The 21,406-nt window shown below is 43.0% G+C and overlaps 1 protein-coding gene across 1 annotated transcript in view; it reads right to left on the reverse strand.

Moving 5' to 3' along the window:
* The window catches only part of LOC306848804 (A-type voltage-gated potassium channel KCND3-like), a gene marked incomplete at its 3' end in the record, with an annotated part of 34,494 nt that extends 13,595 nt beyond the window's left edge, over positions 1 to 20,899 (reverse strand). The window contains exons 1-2 of the mRNA XM_079383566.1: positions 20,774 to 20,899; positions 13,081 to 13,249 (exon numbers count right to left, since the gene is read on the reverse strand). Of these exons, the coding sequence (XP_079239692.1) occupies positions 13,081 to 13,249; positions 20,774 to 20,805 (201 nt within the window). The 5' untranslated portion in view covers positions 20,806 to 20,899. The remainder of the gene's footprint in view (positions 1 to 13,080; positions 13,250 to 20,773) is intronic.
* Between the last annotated feature and the right edge of the window lie 507 nt (positions 20,900 to 21,406).

A 21,406-nucleotide genomic window follows, 5' to 3' on the forward strand; every position in this document is an offset into this window, starting at 1 on the left:
TCAATCATCTAATACAACCGATTCAACTCGTCAGCTCATTAATAGAGATTTTAAGACCTGAAATGTGTTAGAAATGGTCAGTGTTGGGGAGTAGTTAACTACAAGTAGCGACGCTACTAACTTAACTACATTTTTCAGTAGCTTGGCAGTAGCTCAGTTGCTTTTTAAACAGTGTAGCTTTTCCAGTAGCTAACTACTTTTTGCAGCAAGTAGCGGTGTAGCAAGAGCAAAAGCTACATTCCGTTTTGTCGAGCCTGCGCGAATCAGCGCGATGCAAGGATATTCTTCTTGTTAGATTACAAACTCATTTTTTGCCATTACCGCCACCTGTTGTTTAATCACGCATCTTGCGGCTAACGGTTCACTGACGTACAGAAGTGGGTTGACACACCCATATTATCCATGATGGAGCAAGACGTGGCGGCAGATTTGGAGGATGGAGAAACAACTAACGTTAATTACCCATGGCCTTATTTGTCCAAGTTCATGTCTCTCAAAGAAACGACAAGTAAAGGTTACACTTTTTGTAACAGTCTGAGATATTTGAGTGTTGTGTGTAATAAAACCATAATTAAACAGAAATCATAATTGTATTGCATTGTTTTAAACACTAAATATTTTACTTAAAACATTCCTCAGACACTTATTCAGTTATTTATAATATACGTTGTTCAAAAAAATAAAAAGTAGTTTCAATGTAGCTAGCTACTTTTTGATAGTAACTTGTAGTGTAGCTAACTACTTTTCCAATAGGGTAGCTTGACTGTAGTTTAACTACTTTAACTTACGAGTAGCTTGTAGCTTGTCAAACTACAGTTTCAGAGTAGCTTCCCCAACACTGGAAATGGTAAAAAGAGTTGAGAGAAAATAATTTGCATATTAGATCCACGTCATGTTCAGCAGCGGCAGCTCTTAAAAAATAACAGCCAAAATAACCTAATAACCAGCTGCTGTGATGTCTATTAATCAAATGACAAAGAAAAAAATAGAGGGGAAAAAAAGCACTTTTATAGCTTTAAGGATTCATCGATATTTAATTTAGAATTTAGTGTTTCATAACTTAAATTTCAATTTCTGTATATTTCTGCTGAAGGGCACAGGCAAATATGACATTTATTATAATAGGTTTATGTGAAGATTGTTTTAAGTTCAATTAAATTAGAAGTTATTTTTTAAAAGTCTAATAAATGTTAAAATTGATATCTCTCAATTATACTGTAATGTTGAATGGCTATAGTTAATAGTTAAATATGGGGGGGGGGGACTTTATAGAGAAATCAGTATTGCTATATGTGATATTGGCCTTCAGTCATAACAAAAAAATGCCATTAAACAAATATTACAAAATATACTTTCTTTGTTGTTTGTACATTAATTTGAAGATTGAATGTGAAATTATTGCAATATAAAATATATTTAAAAACTTTAATGTTAGGTGGGATTAATCGCGATTCATTTCAGAAAAATGTGCGATTAATTAGTTAATTTTTTAAATCGACAGCAATTTTTTTAATTGACAGCACAAGTATTAAGTGACAGCAGCGTAATAGAATGTAGCCTACCTATACTGCTGTTTACACTGTTAATATGACCCAAACAATAAAATAAAAGCAGAAAATAACTCTGGACTGCTCTGGACCGAATAACATTATAACTTTAATAAGAAGACATTTCTTACTTGAATCCTGCTTTTAAATGCTCTAGCGTGAAGATAAACATGGCGGTTTGTGTGCGGCACACTCAGGACGGGGTCTCTGCTGATACGGCAGTGTCTGTCAACAGTTGTAGGCGGGGCTTGTAAAATGTGACATCACATTTTATAGATTCTGTGAACTGCTTGTTCTGAGATGCAGCTTTTGAATTATGGGTATTTTAAAAAAAAAAAAAAAGGAACGGGTGGATTTTTGTGTTCACACACTGCCAACACACATTTATGTTCAAAAAACATGTAAAAGAGAATCTTGCATAATAGGAGCCCTTCACAGGAACAGTTCACCCAAAAATAAAAACATTATTGTCATTATATACTCACCGTCAAGTTGTTTCAAACCTGTGTGAGTTTCTTTCTTCTGCTGAAGATGATAAGAAGATATTTTTCAGGCAGTGAGTAATACAACTGTTGCTGGTTCCCATTGACTTTCACAATATGGAAAAAATACTATGGAAGTCAAACTGTTTGATTACCCACATTCAGAAACTCATACAGGTTTGGAATACCCTGGACGGTGAGTGATCTAGCACAAGTTGTTTATGCCTGAAGCATTGGCTCTAGTACAAACCACTAAAGACTGGTGCTGAGAGGCGCTTTCTTCATTGCACTGTTCTCTGAAATGACAGGCAGCAGTGCAGAGAAAATGTCAACAGTGAGTGAGAAGCCAATGCTTGTCGAACTGTACATTTGGGCCTAGTGTGTCTCCGGTTCTATATACTGTATTTAAAGGGGTCATATGATGAGATTTCAAGTTTTCCTTTCTCTTTGGAGTAACACGTTGTGTGTGTGTAAGGGGAACAGGGTCACATCACAGCAGAGTGTACAGCCCGTCAGAAATCGTCTTAACCGCGGCGTGTGTACTGCAAATGCATACGAGCATCATCACTGTGTCTGTCACGCGACTCTGTTCTGCTCTTGGGCTTGAACTGATAAAACTAGCTTGAAAGCTGAAGCTTGCGATTATGGTAAGGGGCGTTACATTTCCGACGCGTGCTTGTGGTGTTCGGCCAATCACAATGCAGTGTCAGTTGGCCAAATCAGAGCAGACTGCACTTCTTGGAAGGAGGGGCTATAAACGACGCGTTTGAGAGAGGCGGGGCATAGAGGAAATACAATAATCTACAGTATTTGGACATTAAACATTAAAGCATGTCAACATATTCGGTTACACCAAATACACAAAATAATGATCTTTAAAATAGCATCATATGACCCTTTTAAGCATTTATGTTTTTCTGTACAACTTGCAAGAGTCTCAAGATGCTTTCAACTTAAATAGAAAATTAAATTGTATTTATTTATTATTATTATTTTATTTTTAACAGTATTGGGAATACAGTGAAGGGTATCATTTTATTTTAATAATTTTACATTGGACATTTTCATTCAGTGAAGAAAGTAGTGGCCAAATACTTATTTGCTATACATGTGAGGAAGGAAAAAAATGTGCAAAATGTTTGCTTTTAGCTTGTGACTGGGGTGAGACTGTTTTGGGCGTTGGTTCTCAACCTTTTTGACTCCAAAGCCCCCACAACATTTTTCGATGACTCAACACTTCTAGTTTCTGTAAATTACATGTGAGGATTCCAAAACTTTTAAGAACTCGGATGTTCTTCAAGGTTTAAATGTTTTTTTAACCAGTTAATGTGACTTTTCAGGCAAGTGTGAACATGACTTTTCTAGACAAGGATTAAGAATAAGTATCTGTAAAAGTTGTATTCACAGTTTCTACCCAATAGAATATTTTAAAACTTGGCATAACTAGAAAAAAAATAATTCATTTTAAAAATGCCCATTTACATGGATTTACATGACTTTACCAAGTCTAGAAATCACACTTTTAAAATTGGGTGACCTCATAAAAAAGACATTTGTGGGGATTAATTAAAATAAGAAATATTTAATTTATTTAAAAGAAAAAAGTTTTATTTCAATACTTTTGTCTTTATTTTAAATTAGTTTTAAGTTTAAGGCCCCCTTGTAGCGCCCCCTAGTGGGCACTTGTCCCCTGGTTAATAACCACTGCTTTTTATAAATACAAAACAACTGATGAGCTGTAAAAGGTCATTTCACAGTGTATGTGAAAACATGGTACATCTCTTTAGTTTAATTTTAAAATGACCGAAACCAAACCTATGTTGTTGAGTGAGGAAGAAAATGATACCTAGAGCTGCAATATAATTACAAAACTGCAGGACCTCAACAAATCAGTTAATCTGTGAGTCAATTCAATGACATCCATAATACCTACATCCTTTTGCTTTACTGTAGTTTCTATAGCCGTGATACAAGAACATTTACAGAAATGGAAGCTCAGAAAGCTTAAGTGGATTATTTATGTCAATTAAACAAAATCCCTCCATGCACTTTCAGTGTTTGCTCAGTGCAGTTCAGTCCACAACAAAGAGCAGATAAGAGTTAGATGTCAGTGCTGTGAATATAATTTTGAAGAAAATTGTATTGTGAGAGGGTTGTTATATGATTAATGTGTTTAGATTATTTTGTAGACTGCTTGGGTTCCTTTTTTAGTGCAAGTCTTTTTTGCAGGGATTTTTTGTCTGTTTTATGATGGCTTAGAGAAGCAAGAGCACTTCTCCTTAACAAGCTGCATGATTTGAGGTATCATTCATGTCCGTAGCTCAAACAGAGCGTGACGAGTTTCATGTCAATCAAATCTTAATATTAAGAGTGGAAAAACCTTGCCTTAACATTAACCACTATGTAATGCTGTTAAAACGAAATCACAGATCATGTTCATATTTGCATTGTGTGTGCATGTAAAGCAAGTGCTGAATTAATAATGAGTAAGTCATTAACATGCAGCGAAGTAGCACAGCTAACACTTCTATTCTCAGGACTAATAATTCAACCCCAATTACTAGACCAACTATGATCAAAACTCTGCTTCCTGAACTAACTTTGAACAAAACTCAGACCTTTGTATCAACCAAGAGAGTTTGAGCATAATGAGACCATTGAGTGATCAGTCATGAAAGAATTGTGTGATGTCTAGGAAATGGTTTGTTCTTTTTAGCTCGCTGGCTGTGCAGATTTGCATTAGTTATTAATAAGCTGCCCTGGTGTATGTAGTTTTCTGTAGTCCCGAAAAAAAAAAAAAAAAACTGCAGCATGTTCGTGAGGTGAGACACAATCAGCCAAAGGAAGACTAAATCAGCGTATAAAATCTGAAGCTTTCCGCACTTTGATCAAAGTTTCATTAAGCTGATGCTCACTTCGATGGTTCTGCATCAAACCCAGCTGTCATGTCTGCAGTGTTCTTAATTCAGAGTCTTCTGGAAAGCCCTGGAGTGCTCTAGAAGTAAGCTAAAACCCTTTAACTGAACAAATCTCATCAGGCTAGTACAGATGTGGCAGAAACCGATGATGTTGCACTCTAACAGGTGTCTCTGCACTGGAACAATAGTTAAAGAAGTAGTTCACCAAAAAATGACAGTATGCACTGTCAGAAAAAAGTTATATAGACTTAGAATGACATTAGGGTGAGTAATTTAGGACAAACTCTGAAAAAATGTACAAATGCAGTCACTGGGGCAGTACTCTTTCAAAAGGTACTAATATGCACGACTATTTTGACATCATTTACTCACCTTCAGGTCATACATGACTGACTTTCTTTTGTAGACACGTATAGTCTTTTGAATTGTAATTTTTATATGTGACCCTGGACCACAAAACTAGTCATAAGTAGCATGGGTGTAATTGTAGCAATAGTCAAAAATACATCGTATGGGTCAAAATTATCGATTTTTCTTTTATGCCAAAAATCATTAGGATATTAAGTCAAGATTTTGTTCCATGAATACCATAAATTTATCAAAACTTAATTTTTGATTTGTAATATGCTTTGCTGAGAACTTAATTTGGACAGCTTTAAAGGCGAATTTCTCAATATTTTATATTTTCTTTGGCCTCTCAGATTCCAGATTTTTAAATAGTTGTCTATCAGCCAAATCTTGCCCTATCCTAACAAGCCATACATCAATGGAAAGCTTATTTATTCTGCTTTAAGATGATGTATCTCAATTTCAAAAATTAGGTCAGTAAATGTTTGCAAACGTAGTGCTGGCATAACAACAATTAGTAGATGGTAATAGTAAACACACCCACATATACATATAAATGCACTTCTAACACCCCCACATACGCATATTTTGACTGCTCATGATTAGGAGTACTAATTCAGTTCTTCAGTTTATCAAATACGGATTGGTATGAATCTAGAGTGCATCCAGTAATATAAGAGCTGTAATATTAAAGTATGAGGATACTTCAGTAATAATGGTCTAGTGACTTAATTTATACAGATACATGGTTTTGGTGCAGTACCATGTTGTTTTTTGGCTACTGGACGACAGGTGAGAAGGACGAAGGTCACCTCCCAAAAGTGACTGCTGAAATAAACAAACCCTTCCCCACAGGTCTCATCTGGGTGAGCTATTTGTGGAAGGACTGTGATTAGGATGAACATGCCTTCTGGCTCTGTTTCCCTCTCCATGTATTTCTCTGTCTCTCTCACATGTCCTTTGGACAGTAAGCACAGCTGTTCCTGTGGTGGAGGTTAACTCGGGGCTTGAGGCAGGTTTGTGCACTTAGGCCACTCTCTTATTAGTTAACCATGGGATGTGTTTAAACACTCACCCACACACACAGAACACATTTTTTAAGATGGTCCTAAGAGGTTTGGTCGCATCTGGCAGCTTTAGTTTGGACTTGAAACTGAACTTGCATCCCCTGTGGCTGTGCGGAGAAAGGACAGGAAATTTTTGGCGACGGATATTTCACATCAAAACTCCATTTAGGCTGATCCAAGCTGCGATAATGTGCAAACTGGGCACTGCTGCAATGGGAATGCAAAGAATTCTGGGTAATAATCTGCCATACTGGATAAAGTTTAAATTAACACTAAGTAAAATGCTAAAGCCACTGGGAATCTTGCCTGCAGAGACAATGCGGCTGTTACAGATCAGCCAGGCTCTGCCGCCTCACAATCACAGCGGTCACTCTCACCTGAGTTCTGATTTCTTTCACCTGTCCCTCATCACGTCACTCATTACCGGTTCCCATAAAAGCACACACTGCCTGACACTCGACGTCCGGTCTCGTTTTAACGAAGGAGGACTACTTCAGCTACTCCAAGCGCTAGTGTGTTTAGCTACCAAGTACTATCCTGCTACTTAACTTGCCTCCACTCTGCACCCTCAGGATCCTGTTCCTTGTCTGTTCCGGAGTTCCCGAGTCCCAGCTCCCAGTCAGCGGTGTGTGTGTTCACTCCTCTCCTCTCCGTGAGTGTGGCAAGAACGCATTACGCCAGTTCATCCCGGTCAAGGATTCCAGCGCTCATCCTCACTCGCTATTTCTGGTCACCAATAAAGATAACGCATACCGTTCCTCTGTCTCAGTCCTCTTCTGTAACAGAAGACCGGACCTTCACCGACGATCACCAACATGAGCAATCCAGACCCGTTTCAAGAACTGGTGGAGATTCTGAAGCACGCGCTGACTGGGTCCCCGTCTACCTCACCCACGGGCGCTTCCGGCAACAATTCTTCTTCGGTGGTATCCAGTCCCATGGCAAGACCAGCGCCCTACTCTGGTTCGGCGGCAGAATGCAACGGCTTTCTCTTACAATGCTCGTTATCCTTTGAGATGCAACCCAATCTGTTCCCCACCGAGAAGTCTAAGATAGCCTACATTATCACGCATCTTCAGGGTAAGGCTTTGCAATGGGCGGAGACCATCTGGGCACAAGGTGGAAGTGTGACCCTCTCTTCTCAGAGTTTCATTCAACATTTCCGAGAAGTGTTTGGGAGGCCTGTATTTGACTCCACCATCAGTGATCAGCTGTATCGGCTGCGGCAGAATTCCCTACCCATTAAGGAATATGCCTTACAGTTTCGTACCCTTGCCGCTGCTAGCGGTTGGAATGAGTGTGCCCTCCTTACCGCCTATCGACAGGGCTTGGAACCTCGCCTCCGATTGCAGCTGGCCGCCTTCGATGATGCGCTAGGTTTGGAAAGTCTAATCCAACATTCCATCCGTTGTGCCACCCGAATGGATTCCTGCCTCTCAGAGATCTCTACCGAGTGCCGCCGAACTCCCCTTCTTACCCGCCAGATGGAGCCACACTACCCCGACCCTGCTCAGGAACCCATGCAGCTCGACAGCCACCGCCTATCTGCGCAGGAGAGAGCCAGACGACTTGGACTCGGATTGTGTCTTTACTGCGGGGAGAAGGGGCATCTCCGAGCAGCCTGCCCTGTACGACCGCCTCGCTTAGTGGTAAGCGCAGTGAAGTCCAATGTGCCCAATGTAAAACCCCTGACCATAGAAGTGCTACTCACCAGCTCCAAATGCTCTCTTCCAGTCACTGCCCTCCTCGACTCCGGGTCTGCAGGGAATTTCATCTCGGGCAGTCTCTGCCGCCAGCTCGGCCTCCCTACAACAGCCACTCCGCGGGAATACAAGATCTACTCCGTGACGGGTACTTCCATCAGCCAAGGGTGCGTAAGTCGCTGGTCGAAACCAGTACATATTCAAATAGGAGTTTTGCATGAGGAAATGATTCAATTTCTTGTTCTTGAGGGTTCCACCGTCGATATCATTTTGGGCAGACCATGGTTCATACAGCATGAACCCACTCTTTCCTGGCGGACTGGTGAGGTGATGAAATGGGGAGAGACCTGTTTTGACCACTGTTTCCCCAGAGCACCCAGACCTTGCTCCCTAGCTAAAGATTCCCTAGCACTGAACACCACTTCCATTGAGAGTCCCCCCGAAAGACAGTCAGTGGCGATACCCACCTGTTATTATGATTTCCAAGACGTTTTCTGCCCCAAGAGGGCTTCCCAGCTACCACCCCATCGACCCTGGGATTGCGCAATCGACCTCCTTCCGGGTGAGTCAGTGCCCCACGGAAGGATCTATCCTCTTTCCATCCCCGAGCAGAAGGCCATGGAGGACTACATTGAGGAGGCCCTTAAGCAAGGATACATTCGTCCATCCACGTCCCCTGCTTCCTCAAGCTTCTTCTTTGTGGCGAAGAAGGATGGCGGGTTACGCCCATGTATCGACTATCGTGCCCTGAATAAGATCACGGTGAAGTTCCGCTATCCACTTCCCCTCGTTCCTACAGCTCTGGAACAGCTCCGTGGTGCCACCGTGTTCACCAAGTTAGACCTCCGCAGCGCCTACAATCTGATCCGAATACGTGAGGGGGACGAATGGAAGACTGCCTTCGTGACCCCTACGGGCCACTATGAATATCTAGTTATGCCCTATGGCCTCGTCAACGCCCCCTCCGTATTTCAAGATTTTATGCATGAGGTACTCCGGGAGTTCCTCCATAAGTTCGTTCTGGTATACATCGATGATATACTGATATACTCCCGGAGTATGGCCGAACATCGTCGCCACGTTGCGGAGGTCCTGCAACGCCTGAGGGAGTATCAACTGTTCCTTAAGGCTGAAAAATGTTCCTTCCATCTTCCCTCAGTGCAGTTCCTTGGATATAACATCAGTAGCGGTGGCATCCAAATGGACGAGGGGAAAGTGAAGGCAGTCCGGGAATGGCCCACTCCTGACTCCATCAAGGGACTCCAACGTTTCCTGGGGTTCGCCAATTTCTATCGCAGATTTATACGGAATTACAGCTCCATAGCCGCCCCTCTCACTAACCTGCTCCGCAACAGACCTAAGACCCTCATCTGGACCCCTGCCGCCACCCAGGCCCTCCAAGCGCTAAGGGATGCTTTCACCAAGGCCCCTGTCCTAGTTCACCCAGACCCCAGGAAACCATTCATTGTGGAAGTTGATGCGTCCACTTCAGGAGTTGGTGCCATTCTCTCACAGGAGCAGGGGACACCAGCCCGACTCCATCCATGTGCCTTCTACTCCCGTAAGCTCAGCCCGGCGGAGCATAATTATGACATCGGGAACCGGGAGCTTCTTGCCATCAAGCTGGCCTTAGAGGAATGGAGGCATTGGTTGGAGGGAGCCCAACACCCCTTCTCCGTTTTCACCGATCATAAGAACCTACAATATCTCAAGGAGGCAAAGAGATTAAATCCCCGTCAGGCCCGGTGGGCACTTTTCTTCACTCGTTTCCATTTCACCATCTCTTACCGTCCAGGATCGAAGAACATCAAAGCCGACGCACTTTCCCGCCTATACGATGCACCAGATGAATGCTCCGAAGAACCCGAACCCGTAATTCCTGAAAAGATATTCGTCAACCCCATTCAGTGGGACTCCGATCCAGCAACCTCCTCCAATGCCCCAATCGAGACTCCGCCGGGCTGTCCGCCAGGACTACAGTTCATTCCCAGAACTCAACGCACCCAGCTCATCCATTCAGTACACTCATCCCTGGGCACTGGCCACCCTGGGGCCAACACCACCCTCTCGCTGCTACGAGATCGCTACTGGTGGCCCAACATGGCTGAGGATGTTCGGAGGTTCGTTCGAGGTTGTACTGATTGCGCGATGGCCAAGAATCCACGACGGCTCCCTGCTGGCAAATTGCTTCCCCTGCCTGTTCCTAATCGCCCCTGGTCACACCTCGGAGTCGATTTTGTCACGGATCTACCCCCTTCCGAAGGTAACACGTGTATCCTGGTCATCGTGGACAGGTTCTCTAAGGCCTGTCGGCTACTCCCTCTCAAAAATCTTCCCACAGCCATGGAGACAGCAGAACTCATGTTCAACTACGTCTTTCGCTACTTCGGAATTCCCGAAGATATCGTATCGGATCGCGGACCCCAATTTACCTCCCGTGTGTGGAGATCCTTCTTCCGGCTCCTAGGTGTGACCATTAGTCTCTCCTCAGGCTATCACCCCCAAACTAACGGGCAGACGGAACGCAAGATTCAAGAGGTAACCCGTTTCCTCCGAACCTTTTGCCATGGCCACCAGGACTCCTGGAACCAGTTCATTGGCTGGGCTGAGTATGCCCAGAACTCTCTCCGCCAGCCTGCTACCGGTATGACTCCATTCCAATGCATACTCGGTTACCAGCCACCCATGTTCCCTTGGTCAGGGGAACCCTCGGACGTACCCTCTGTGGATTTCTGGTTCCGGGAGAGCGAGAGGGTCTGGGACACAGCTCACCACCACCTACAACGTGCAGTGCGTAGGCGCAAGATGACAGCCGACCTTCGTAGAGCTGAGACTCCCATTTATCAACCTGGTCAGAAGGTCTGGCTGTCAACCAGGGACATCAGGATGCGCCTACCCTGCAAGAAGCTAAGTCCCAGATTTGTTGGCCCCTTCCCCATAGTCAGACAGATAAACCCCGTCACCTACCAGCTCCGATTGCCTCCCCAATACAGAATTCACCCCACCTTTCACGTCTCCCTACTAAAACCCTGTCATCCTTCTGTTTCTCCCCCCGCAGAGCCTGGTCCTGTAGCAGAAACCCCTCTCCCGTTGGTCATCGAGGATGGGACCATCTACCAGGTGAAGGACATATTAGACTCCCGACGCCGAGGCGGTCGTCTTGAATATCTCATTGACTGGGAGGGGTACGGCCCGGAAGAGAGGTCCTGGGTACCTCGGGATGACGTACTTGACCCGATCCTTCTGGAGGAATTCCATTCCAACCATCCACACCGTCCGGCGCCAAGAGGAAGAGGAAGACCGCCACGGCGTCGGGGTCCTCTGCCCTCAGGAGCGGGCCTTGGAGAGGGGGGTAATGTTACAGATCAGCCAGGCTCTGCCGCCTCACAATCACAGCGGTCACTCTCACCTGAGTTCTGATTTCTTTCACCTGTCCCTCATCACGTCACTCATTACCGGTTCCCATAAAAGCACACACTGCCTGACACTCGACGTCCGGTCTCGTTTTAACGAAGGAGGACTACTTCAGCTACTCCAAGCGCTAGTGTGTTTAGCTACCAAGTACTATCCTGCTACTTAACTTGCCTCCACTCTGCACCCTCAGGATCCTGTTCCTTGTCTGTTCCGGAGTTCCCGAGTCCCAGCTCCCAGTCAGCGGTGTGTGTGTTCACTCCTCTCCTCTCCGTGAGTGTGGCAAGAACGCATTACGCCAGTTCATCCCGGTCAAGGATTCCAGCGCTCATCCTCACTCGCTATTTCTGGTCACCAATAAAGATAACGCATACCGTTCCTCTGTCTCAGTCCTCTTCTGTAACAGCGGCCCTGTAAACCCACCCAAAACCTTAGCATACATTAATTCCTCATTAGCATATATTAAATCCATGACTGCAAGCCTAACATACCGCTAAGTGCAGGAGTTGACGTCTCTCTCTCTCTCTCTGCACATGCGGGATGTCATTGGAGTTGGCTTGTTTTTCTGTGATCAAGCTAATCTCCAGTAACATTTGCAATTATTAGAATAGCAAAAGCAAGCTGAGAGACCCGTGGTGATTTAACAGATAATTACGCCCAAACTAAATAACCTTCAGAGAGAGATATAGAGATGTTTCAGAGGAGGACAGGGAGGGATGGAGTGATAGATAGAAAGACGCAGGGCATGTAACCCTGCTGGGATCTCATTCAGAGTCTAGACTCAATCTTTTGACGCCATGCTGCCATTAAACGAGTGTCAGGTCAACCCTTCATTCCCCCGGAGAGAAGAGAAAAGCTTAATTTAACATTAGGGCTGTTTGTTTGAGGTGTTACTTCGTACGAGGATGGAAAAGGATGGTGGAGTACTACCATTATCCTTCATGCACCCGGAAACAAACAAGTTTAATAACCTTATTCATCAGACAAGGGAAATGAGCAACAATATGGCTGAGTGAATATCAACTGAGAAAAGACACAAAGAACTATAAAACACCGGTGGTAAGACAACAGGCGATTGAGAGAGAAGACATTCCCCTATAACCTGCCTCAGCTGCTCAGACTATCAAAGCTATAAAAGCAGATTTGGGATTTTCTGAGAGGGATTATGTATTTTATTATGAAACTGGTATAAGAACACCCTGGCAACAATAAAAAAGGCCATGCTAGTACCATTATATTTTTTGATCTACCTCGGTAAATACCATGGTAAATGAATATGGTAATCATTCAGTACCATGGGATATACACTAGCATTCAAAATATTTGGGTTGCTATGATTTTTTAAAATGTTTTTGGAAGAGGTCTCCTGTATTTAAATTGGTGATATTGTGAAATATTATTACAATTTATAATTTATTTAAAATAAATCATCTATTGTAATATCTTTTATAATGCAATGTATTCCTGTGATGGCAAATCAGCAGGATATGATGTAATTTAACAGGAGCATTACTCAGAGCTAAACATTAGTGACCTGCTTCTCAGCCAAAGAAGTTCCGGTCAGAGGAGACAATGTCCCTCAGGGAGTTTTGAGCCCCACTGACCTGAACTTTCTGAGCCCGACGCTTGTCAGCTCTCTGGTTCTGATGGTAGATGCGGCTGAAGTTGGAAACGATGACGGGAACAGGCAGAGCGATGACCAGCACCCCACTGAGAGAACAGATGGAGCCAAAGATCTTTCCTGCTATGGTCTTTGGGACCATGTCTCCGTACCTACAGAGAAAGAGCAAGAAATAGAGACATTAGTCACTGAAATATGCACAAGCTGCTTGTGCACATGTTCTTTCTTGTTTAACAGCCTAGCAGCAATAAAAAACAGACAGATACATGATATCACACCTACACAACTGTAGCTCCTCATACTAATTATATTCCATCTGTTTGTATTATTACGTTCCAAATGTAATGAATAATCACAAACTCTGACTGAATATATTCATATGGTTTTAGTGAAGATTGGCACTTCCACATGCCACCCTGTAGACAAAGCAGGAGAATTAGTGTGACGCTGACATTAGAGGTGCCAGATTTAAAATGCAATGAATTATTATTGAAACAGGAGGTGACAGGAGGCGTGAGTGGGATGACACTTTTATTGGAATATCCATTTGTTTAAAGAGCCATTAGTCTGCAAAGCTGTTTGTTTGGAAAATCCTTTATTTCGACAATGATTTGGAAAGTCTTTTATTTACTAAACGATTTGTTTGGAGAGTATTGAAAATAGTTTGTTTGGAGAAAATTTGTTTTGAGAGTTTGTTTTTTACTTAGTAGCCATTTTATTTAGTAGGAAAGTCTTTTATTCAGTTTGGGATGTGTTATATTTCAAAAGCTGTTTGTTTGGAAAGTTATTTCATTTGAAAGCTGTTTGTTTGTCAGCTGATTTGCTCATAAAATCTGTCCCAAGGCCATTTGTTTACAAATAAAATCTTTGTTTAAAGAGAGTGCAGAATGGATGGATAAAACGTCCCCCAAGATTAGGCCAATATTATCAACATGCTGTGAACATCATCTTTTAAAAATGGGATAGACTGAACAGAACAGGAAAGCCAGCAGAGAATGAGAAAGTCATTTAAGATGTTTAAATTAGAGCATTTAAATCCCTCAATCCAATGCCCTGGCTACTTCAAGGACATCAAATACAATTCGATACAGTTATTTAAAATGAAAATACAATTACACGCACTACTGTAGATCTTCCTTAGCCAGCGTGATGGCCTGCCAACCAGTGAGGAGTGGAAGGATATATATATATATATATATATATATATATATATATATAGCGCCAAAACTATGTTGCTGTCTGGGATATTAAGATAAGAAAGTGGCTGACCACATATCTATTCAAACAAATTGGATGGTTCAAGGTGGCTTTAGCAAAGTGGAAGTCATTAATTCAAAAAGATACAATTGGATACTGATGGAATACACCAAAAAAGCGAATAAGAAAATAAGGCAGACGCTCCTGGTGGAACGGAAACAATGTAAGCATAGACATATATGCTTTGTTTTAAATACATATGTACAGATGCTCAGAACTAAAACTGTTTTCTTTTCAGCTAATCCAAGTCCATGCAGTGACTGCCAGTGAGGATTTAATTAACAATGGATAATCCTGTTGCTTCATTAAATTAATTTGGTGCAAGTGAGGCACAATTCAAGCAAACACAATCAGAAAACATGCAGCCAGCCGAGAATTTGTAAAGAGACACTAAAGTTGGAATTTAAATGTCTCAAATAATAAGAATAGCTCATTAGGAGGCAATGCTGTTGTGGGTCGTTAAAGTAGTGAAAGAAATATTCAGTGTTCAATAAAAGTTAAGCTCAAATGACATACAAAATCAAGGTTATGGTGAAATGGGAGTGAATTGAGGACATTTTTGGAGGATTTTAAAAGCAGAAATGTGAAGCTTACAAATTGGTAAACGCTAAGATTAAGATTATTCTATAAATTATTCTTCTGTATATTATTTGAGCTGTAAAGACATTCTTGGCATTTTTATGGTCATTTTAGAAGTTACGCTGCCATCGAAAGTTGTAAATTAAACATCTATACAAAATAATCTCAACAAAATAATTGTTTACATTGTGGATTTACTATTAAAAGAACATTTTAACCTCATATATTGACCCCATGTCACAGATAGGCCAGGCTCCCCATCCAGCCAATCACAACGAGCACCCTCACCGGAATACTAATCAGCACACCTGCACGTCATCTGCACCTCATCAAGACACCCCATATAACCACACACCTCACAACAGTCAAACGTCCGGTCTCGTTCGCACGTAGTGGACTCCTAAAGGTTATCTCTGTGATTTACCTGTGATATACATACCTGTGTACTTACCTCTTGTGTCTCCTCCGAGTGTTGTCTCCATCCGTGTCCTGGATCCCAGTCTGTCCTTCCTGGAAGCTTCCCCTGAAGCATTGAGGTGTGTGGTTCCCATTTGTCCTCGAGCTCCTGTCGGAATACACCACGGTTCTGTGAGAAATCCCATCACATCATTCTCCATCCCTGCATCAGCCTGATCATTACATTCTTCTATCTCTGCTCATCTGCCTATTAATAAACCTTACCTGTTTTGTATCCCGTGTGTGGAGTTTGCGTCTGTAACAGAAGACCGGACCAACACCGAAGGTCACAATGAGCAGCCCGGATCCGTTTCAGGAGCTCATGGACCACTTCCGACGAGTTCTTGCCCCAGGATCACCGCCAGCACCACCGAGCACCGCTGTCACCGGAACCACGTCTTCTTCTCCGCATATGATCTACAGTCCCATGACCAGACCAGCGCCCTTCTCAGGTGTGGCGGAGGAGTGTAACAGGGTCCTATTACAATGCTCACTGAATCTAAGTATGCAACCGCATCTGTATCCATCTGACAGCTCTAAGATTGCTTTTATTGTGTCACTTCTCTCTGGCAAAGCCCTACAGTGGTCTGAAACTCTCTTCTCTCAGTCGAGTCCAGTAACCCAGTCCTATCAGAGTTTCACCACCCACATTCGAGAAGTTTTTGGGAGAGTCGAAGGACATCCATCCATTAGCGATCAACTCTACCGTCTCCGCCAGGGTACCGATTCCATCCATAGTTACGCTCTGCAGTTTCGGACCCTGGCGGCCGCTAGTGGATGGAATGAGAGAGCCTTTCTCACCGCTTTCCATCAAGGTTTAGAGCCCAGATTGTGGTTGCAGCTGGCGAATGTCGATGATTCCTGTGGGATAGAGAAATTCATTCCTGCTGCTTCGAGCTTTTTCTTCTTGGCCAAGAAGGACGGAGGCTTGCGGCCTTGCATAGACTACCGGGCTCTTAACCAGATCACAGTCAAATTCTGTTATCCCCTTCCTCTCGTCCCAGCTGCATTGGAACATCTCCGAGGTGCCACCATCTTCACCAAACTGGACCTCCGCAGCGCGTATAACCTCATCCGGATACGTGAGGGGGACGAATGGAAGACAGTCTTCGTGACACCCACCGGGTATTATGAATATCTGCTCATGCCGTATGGCCTTGTCAACGCCCCCTCCATATTCCAGAACTTCATGCACAAGGTGCTCCGGGAGTATCTCCATAGGTTCGTGCTAGTTTACATCGATGACGAACATCGCCGCCACGTTGCGAAGGTCCTCCAGCGACTCAGGAAGTTCCATCTGTTCCTCAAGGCTGAGAAATGCTCTTTCCATCAACCATCCGTGCACTTCCTGGGTTACATAATTGACAGTGGTGGCATCCGAATGGACGAGGGGAAGGTGGAGGCCATCCGAACCTGGCCAGTTCCCTCCACAATCAAAAAACTCCAGAGATTCCTAGGTTTTGCCAATTTCTACCGAAGATTCATCCGAGATTACAGCACCATCACAAGTTCCCTCACCAACCTGCTCAGAAATAGGCCGAAGTCTCTGTCCTGGACCCCCGCTGCCACCGAGGCCTTCGAGACATTGAAGGAAGCCTTCACCCACACTCCTATCCTCGTGCACCCTGATCCCCAGAAACCCTTCATTGTGGAGGTAGACGCCTCCACTTCTGGAGTAGGAGCAGTTCTGTCTCAGCAGCAGGGGAACCCAGTCAAACTCCATAAATGTGCCTTCTTTTCTAAGAAGTTCTGCCCGGTGGAAAGGAATTATGATATCGGCAATCGGGAGCTCTTGGCCATCAAACTCGCCCTAGAGGAATGGAGGCATTGGCTAGAGGGCGCCCAACATCCTTTCACCGTGCTGACAGACCATAAGAACTTGCAATATCTAACCGTCAGGCACGTTGGGCCCTCTTCTTCACCCGGTTCAACTTCGCCATATCATACCGCCCTGGTTCCCGTAATACCATAGCCGATGCCCTGTCCCGTTTACACAGCACCGAAGATTTCGAAGAAATCCCTGAGTCAATCATCCCGGAGAAGATCTTCACCTGCCCCATCCAGTGGAACGAAGAACCCGCCACTCCTGCCAATGCCTCTACCGCCACTCCGCCGGGCTGTCCCCCTGGTAAACAGTACGTTCCAAGATTACAACGCATCTCTGTCATTCGCTCTGCTCACGACTCTCTGGGCACTGGCCACCCAGGGGCCAACAGTACCCTCTCGCTTTTGAAAGATCGTTACTGGTGGCCCAGCATGGCCAGGGATGTGAGAAGGTTCATTCAGGGATGCGCGGAGTGCGCCATATCCAAGAGCCCTCGCCATTTACCAGTAGGCAAACTCCTCCCGCTGCAAGTTCCCAACCGTCCATGGTCACATCTAGGAGTGGATTTTGTCACCGACCTACCAGCATCGGACGGAAACACTTGTATCCTGGTAATTGTGGATCGATTCTCCAAGTCCTGTCGATTGCTTCCTCTGAAGGGTCTGCCCACCGCCATGGAGACAGCGGAGCTACTCTCCAATCACGTAGTTAGATATTTCGTCTGTAGCACCCCATTTACTTCCACTGTAATTGACTCAATGTAACCCAGATTTTTTTAAAGAAAAGGAATTAATTTTTGTGGTAATCAGCATTATGCCACAAGTGATGTCGATTGAATTTAACTCAAATTGAACCTGGAATATCCCTTTACGAGTGCTACTATACACATTCACATAAAAGCCCTGCAGTCTGACAGCTGAACAGGTTAATTGCTGTAGGCCGATGAGGGATGATTCATATAACTCTTTGTCAACACTAGGACAAAGAAAGGGCTTATTCACGAATCTGTGTCGACGCTAATATTTGTCTTATTTTTGGAGGCTCATTTAACACTTTCCCAAACTCATTTCAAGAGTCGATTAGAGTGTCATTCTAAGAGGACTGGATCGTGTCCACGTGGGAATATTTCTGAGCGAGAGATCTCACAGTGTGTTATATAATCTAAACTAATTTACACTTTACACATGCAATATAGAAGAACACACAATACAATCTGGGACACCGAGATGATACACACAAAAAAGACACAACTAAAGACCCAGCAGGATAGAGGGCTTAACAGCGCTGACTACACAAACTACAGGCCAACAAAAGCTCCCTCTGGACTGATTTAAGGATTATGGCTTACTTCTAAATGGCCCTGTGTATTCATGAGTAAATTCTGTATTCTCATTCTGCTTTGATCTATGAAGACAAATGTGTGTGTGTCTGTGTGCCTAGTACTTTTCCAAATGATCAGGAAGTGTATTTTGGACCTGTACAACCTGGAGCAAATCACTGTTCGAGAGAAGAATCACACCTGAACGGTGTGTTTACCCCAAAAGACAAAACCTGTAATTGCTTGAAATGGTGTTTGTATGAAATATTCAAAAGCTGGGATTGGATACGTTAACACAGACAGCAAAATTCAGTTTTTATTTCAGTAGCATATTTTCTAACATAAATGTCATATTAAAGTAGTTAATTTTGAATTTCATTGCTCAGAAATAATATCACACAGAACTGCATTTCAAAGAGGCATTTGTAATTCAGCTAAATGAGAAAATTGGTCAAGGGTTTCAATGCTTTTGCAAGCCATTGTGTATGTGTGCATATGCTCAAAGTAAATACGCTTTGATGTGAAAAATAGATGTGCAGGCTCTCGCGGCTGATGCGCTTGTGTACGCTGTTCCTTCCATGCCTCGCTTAATACATACGCACAGACACTTCAAGTATTTGAAGTTTCTGATTAGGCCGTTGCAAGCGATTTAATGGTGTTTGTAATCAAGGCTTTGACCTTTATTCATTCAGCTGAATCTTAAATAGATAAATTAGACGATAAGATCCTCAGCCATTTATTGATTGTAATCTAAATGCAGTATGGAGAACACTAGCTCAAACACATAGAAAAACTCTCTTTAAAACTCTCACATGTAATCTTTTTTTTTCCTGCTTTCTCTACGTTCCTCTCTGATCCTAAAGTGTATCAGCCTTTTGAGGTTTGTACCATATCTCCATATCTGCTTATCTATTTATTCCACACCATCCTATCTGCTTTGAATCTGACTGAAAGTGGAATATTAATGGAAGAGTGAAAACAAAAGAGAGAAACAAATGAGTGTTGGTTGTTTTGACTGTCAGAGCAAAGGTATCCACACACTACACTGAGGTAGATGTTTGTTCAGAGATTTCACTGAAGTTTTCTTTCATTTATAGAGCTAATAAGGAGCTCTGCTCTTCTTGACATCAGGGGACTGATTCAAACCCAACTCTGGATCACAGAGAAGTAGCTCACATTATAGCTTATTGTGTCTCTATAAAGACAATAATGGGGTTTGGTCCAGACTCCAGCTGGTAGATGCCATAACTACACCATTATGGGGGCACAAAGGTAACGGTGTACACTGATGGACAATTTTATTTTTTATTTTTTTTGCAGGCAATATATCAATTGTAAACATTATGTTGTAGTAGACATTGTACAAAGATGCTCACCAAAGCTGCATTTATTTGATGAAAAATACAGTAAAATAGTAATATTATGAAAATATAAAAAATGAGCTGTTTTCTATTTCAATATTTTACCTAATCAATATATTTATTCCAGTGATGGCAAAGATGAAATTTTAGCAAAAATTATGCCAGTCTTCAGTGTCACATGATCCTTCAGAAATCATTCTTATGTCCTGATATGATGCTTAAGTAACATTCATTATTAATTTTTTGATGAAAAGAGTTGTGCTGCTTAATTTGTTTGTGAAAACTGTTATTTATCAGGATTCTTTGATGAATAGAAGGAATAGCATATGAAAAATTAGTTATGTATGTGACGTTTCGGCCATTACCCACAGAAACAGAAATGATTTGTAATATTATAAATGTCCTGCTGTCATGTTTTACCAGTTAATAAAAAATTTACTGACCCCAAAGTTTTGAATGATATTTGGATTTGGTATTTATCGATCTTTATCTTGTTGGTGTCATCAGGACTGTCATTTCCAGGGTGAATAGTCAAATGGCATTTATGGCTCAGGTAAAAAAAAAACACCTGCACCTCCCACCTATACTCTAAATAAAAGTTAGCAGAGTTATCTCCATATTTCCTGCAGCCAAGTACAGCTCCCTCCAGCTATTATAGAACTCATTGGTCTCCCTGTGTGTATTACAGTGTTTAAGATGCAGGAATCCGTATTTAAACACCCAGGTGAAGGAGAGTGTCTTTGCAACAAAGTTACAGCAGCCACATTATTCATGATTTTGAACTGAAACCAATGATAGTGCAGCAAAAAGGACAGATTTAGAACAAACGAGTGAGTAAGAGAGAGTGCAAAAACATATAATGTTAAACACTTGAACTTACACAAGCTGTTCATATCGATAGATTCGTTCCATGCCCTTGAAACAGTCAGTCCACGAAGCTGCATAGCATATCAAAGGAGAAACCAGAGGATTGTGGAACAAATCTGATGCCAAACTCTCTGTTTTAGAATCTCATGAGTCTCCAAGCTTTACAAAACCTCCCAGGATCTGTTGCAGCTGTCATAAAGGACAGAATTTAAATGTCACATGGTGTTAGCGTCTCTTTAACGCACACAGTCACATACAGTTTCTGTCATGCGTGACGACCGTTTGATTCGACTGCTTTTATTGCCGCTGCGACTCCACTGGCGTGGTAATGAGGAGAGGGATGTTGTTAGCATGGAGAGCGTGTCATTAGCTTTTTAGCGCTGCGGACCACAGACTCACAGTTAGAGAGCGGTGTATTACAGCCCGACTGCTGTTACACAACACGCAAACTCCCAAACTCTCATCCCACTCACATCTCAAGCTCTGTCCCATCCTCCTCAATCCTTTCTTTCCCTCCTCCCACCCCCTCATGCTTTCAGATCTGCCTCCCACGGTGAGTCAGTGTGACCTGCTTGGAGCCACGATTCCCTCCGAAATTCACGAGCCCCAGTGATGTCTGAAACAACAATTCGACGGCAGATTAGCT

The sequence above is a fragment of the Barbus barbus genome, assembly GCF_936440315.1.
Source record: "Barbus barbus genome assembly, chromosome: 28".
NCBI lineage: Eukaryota > Metazoa > Chordata > Actinopteri > Cypriniformes > Cyprinidae > Barbus > Barbus barbus.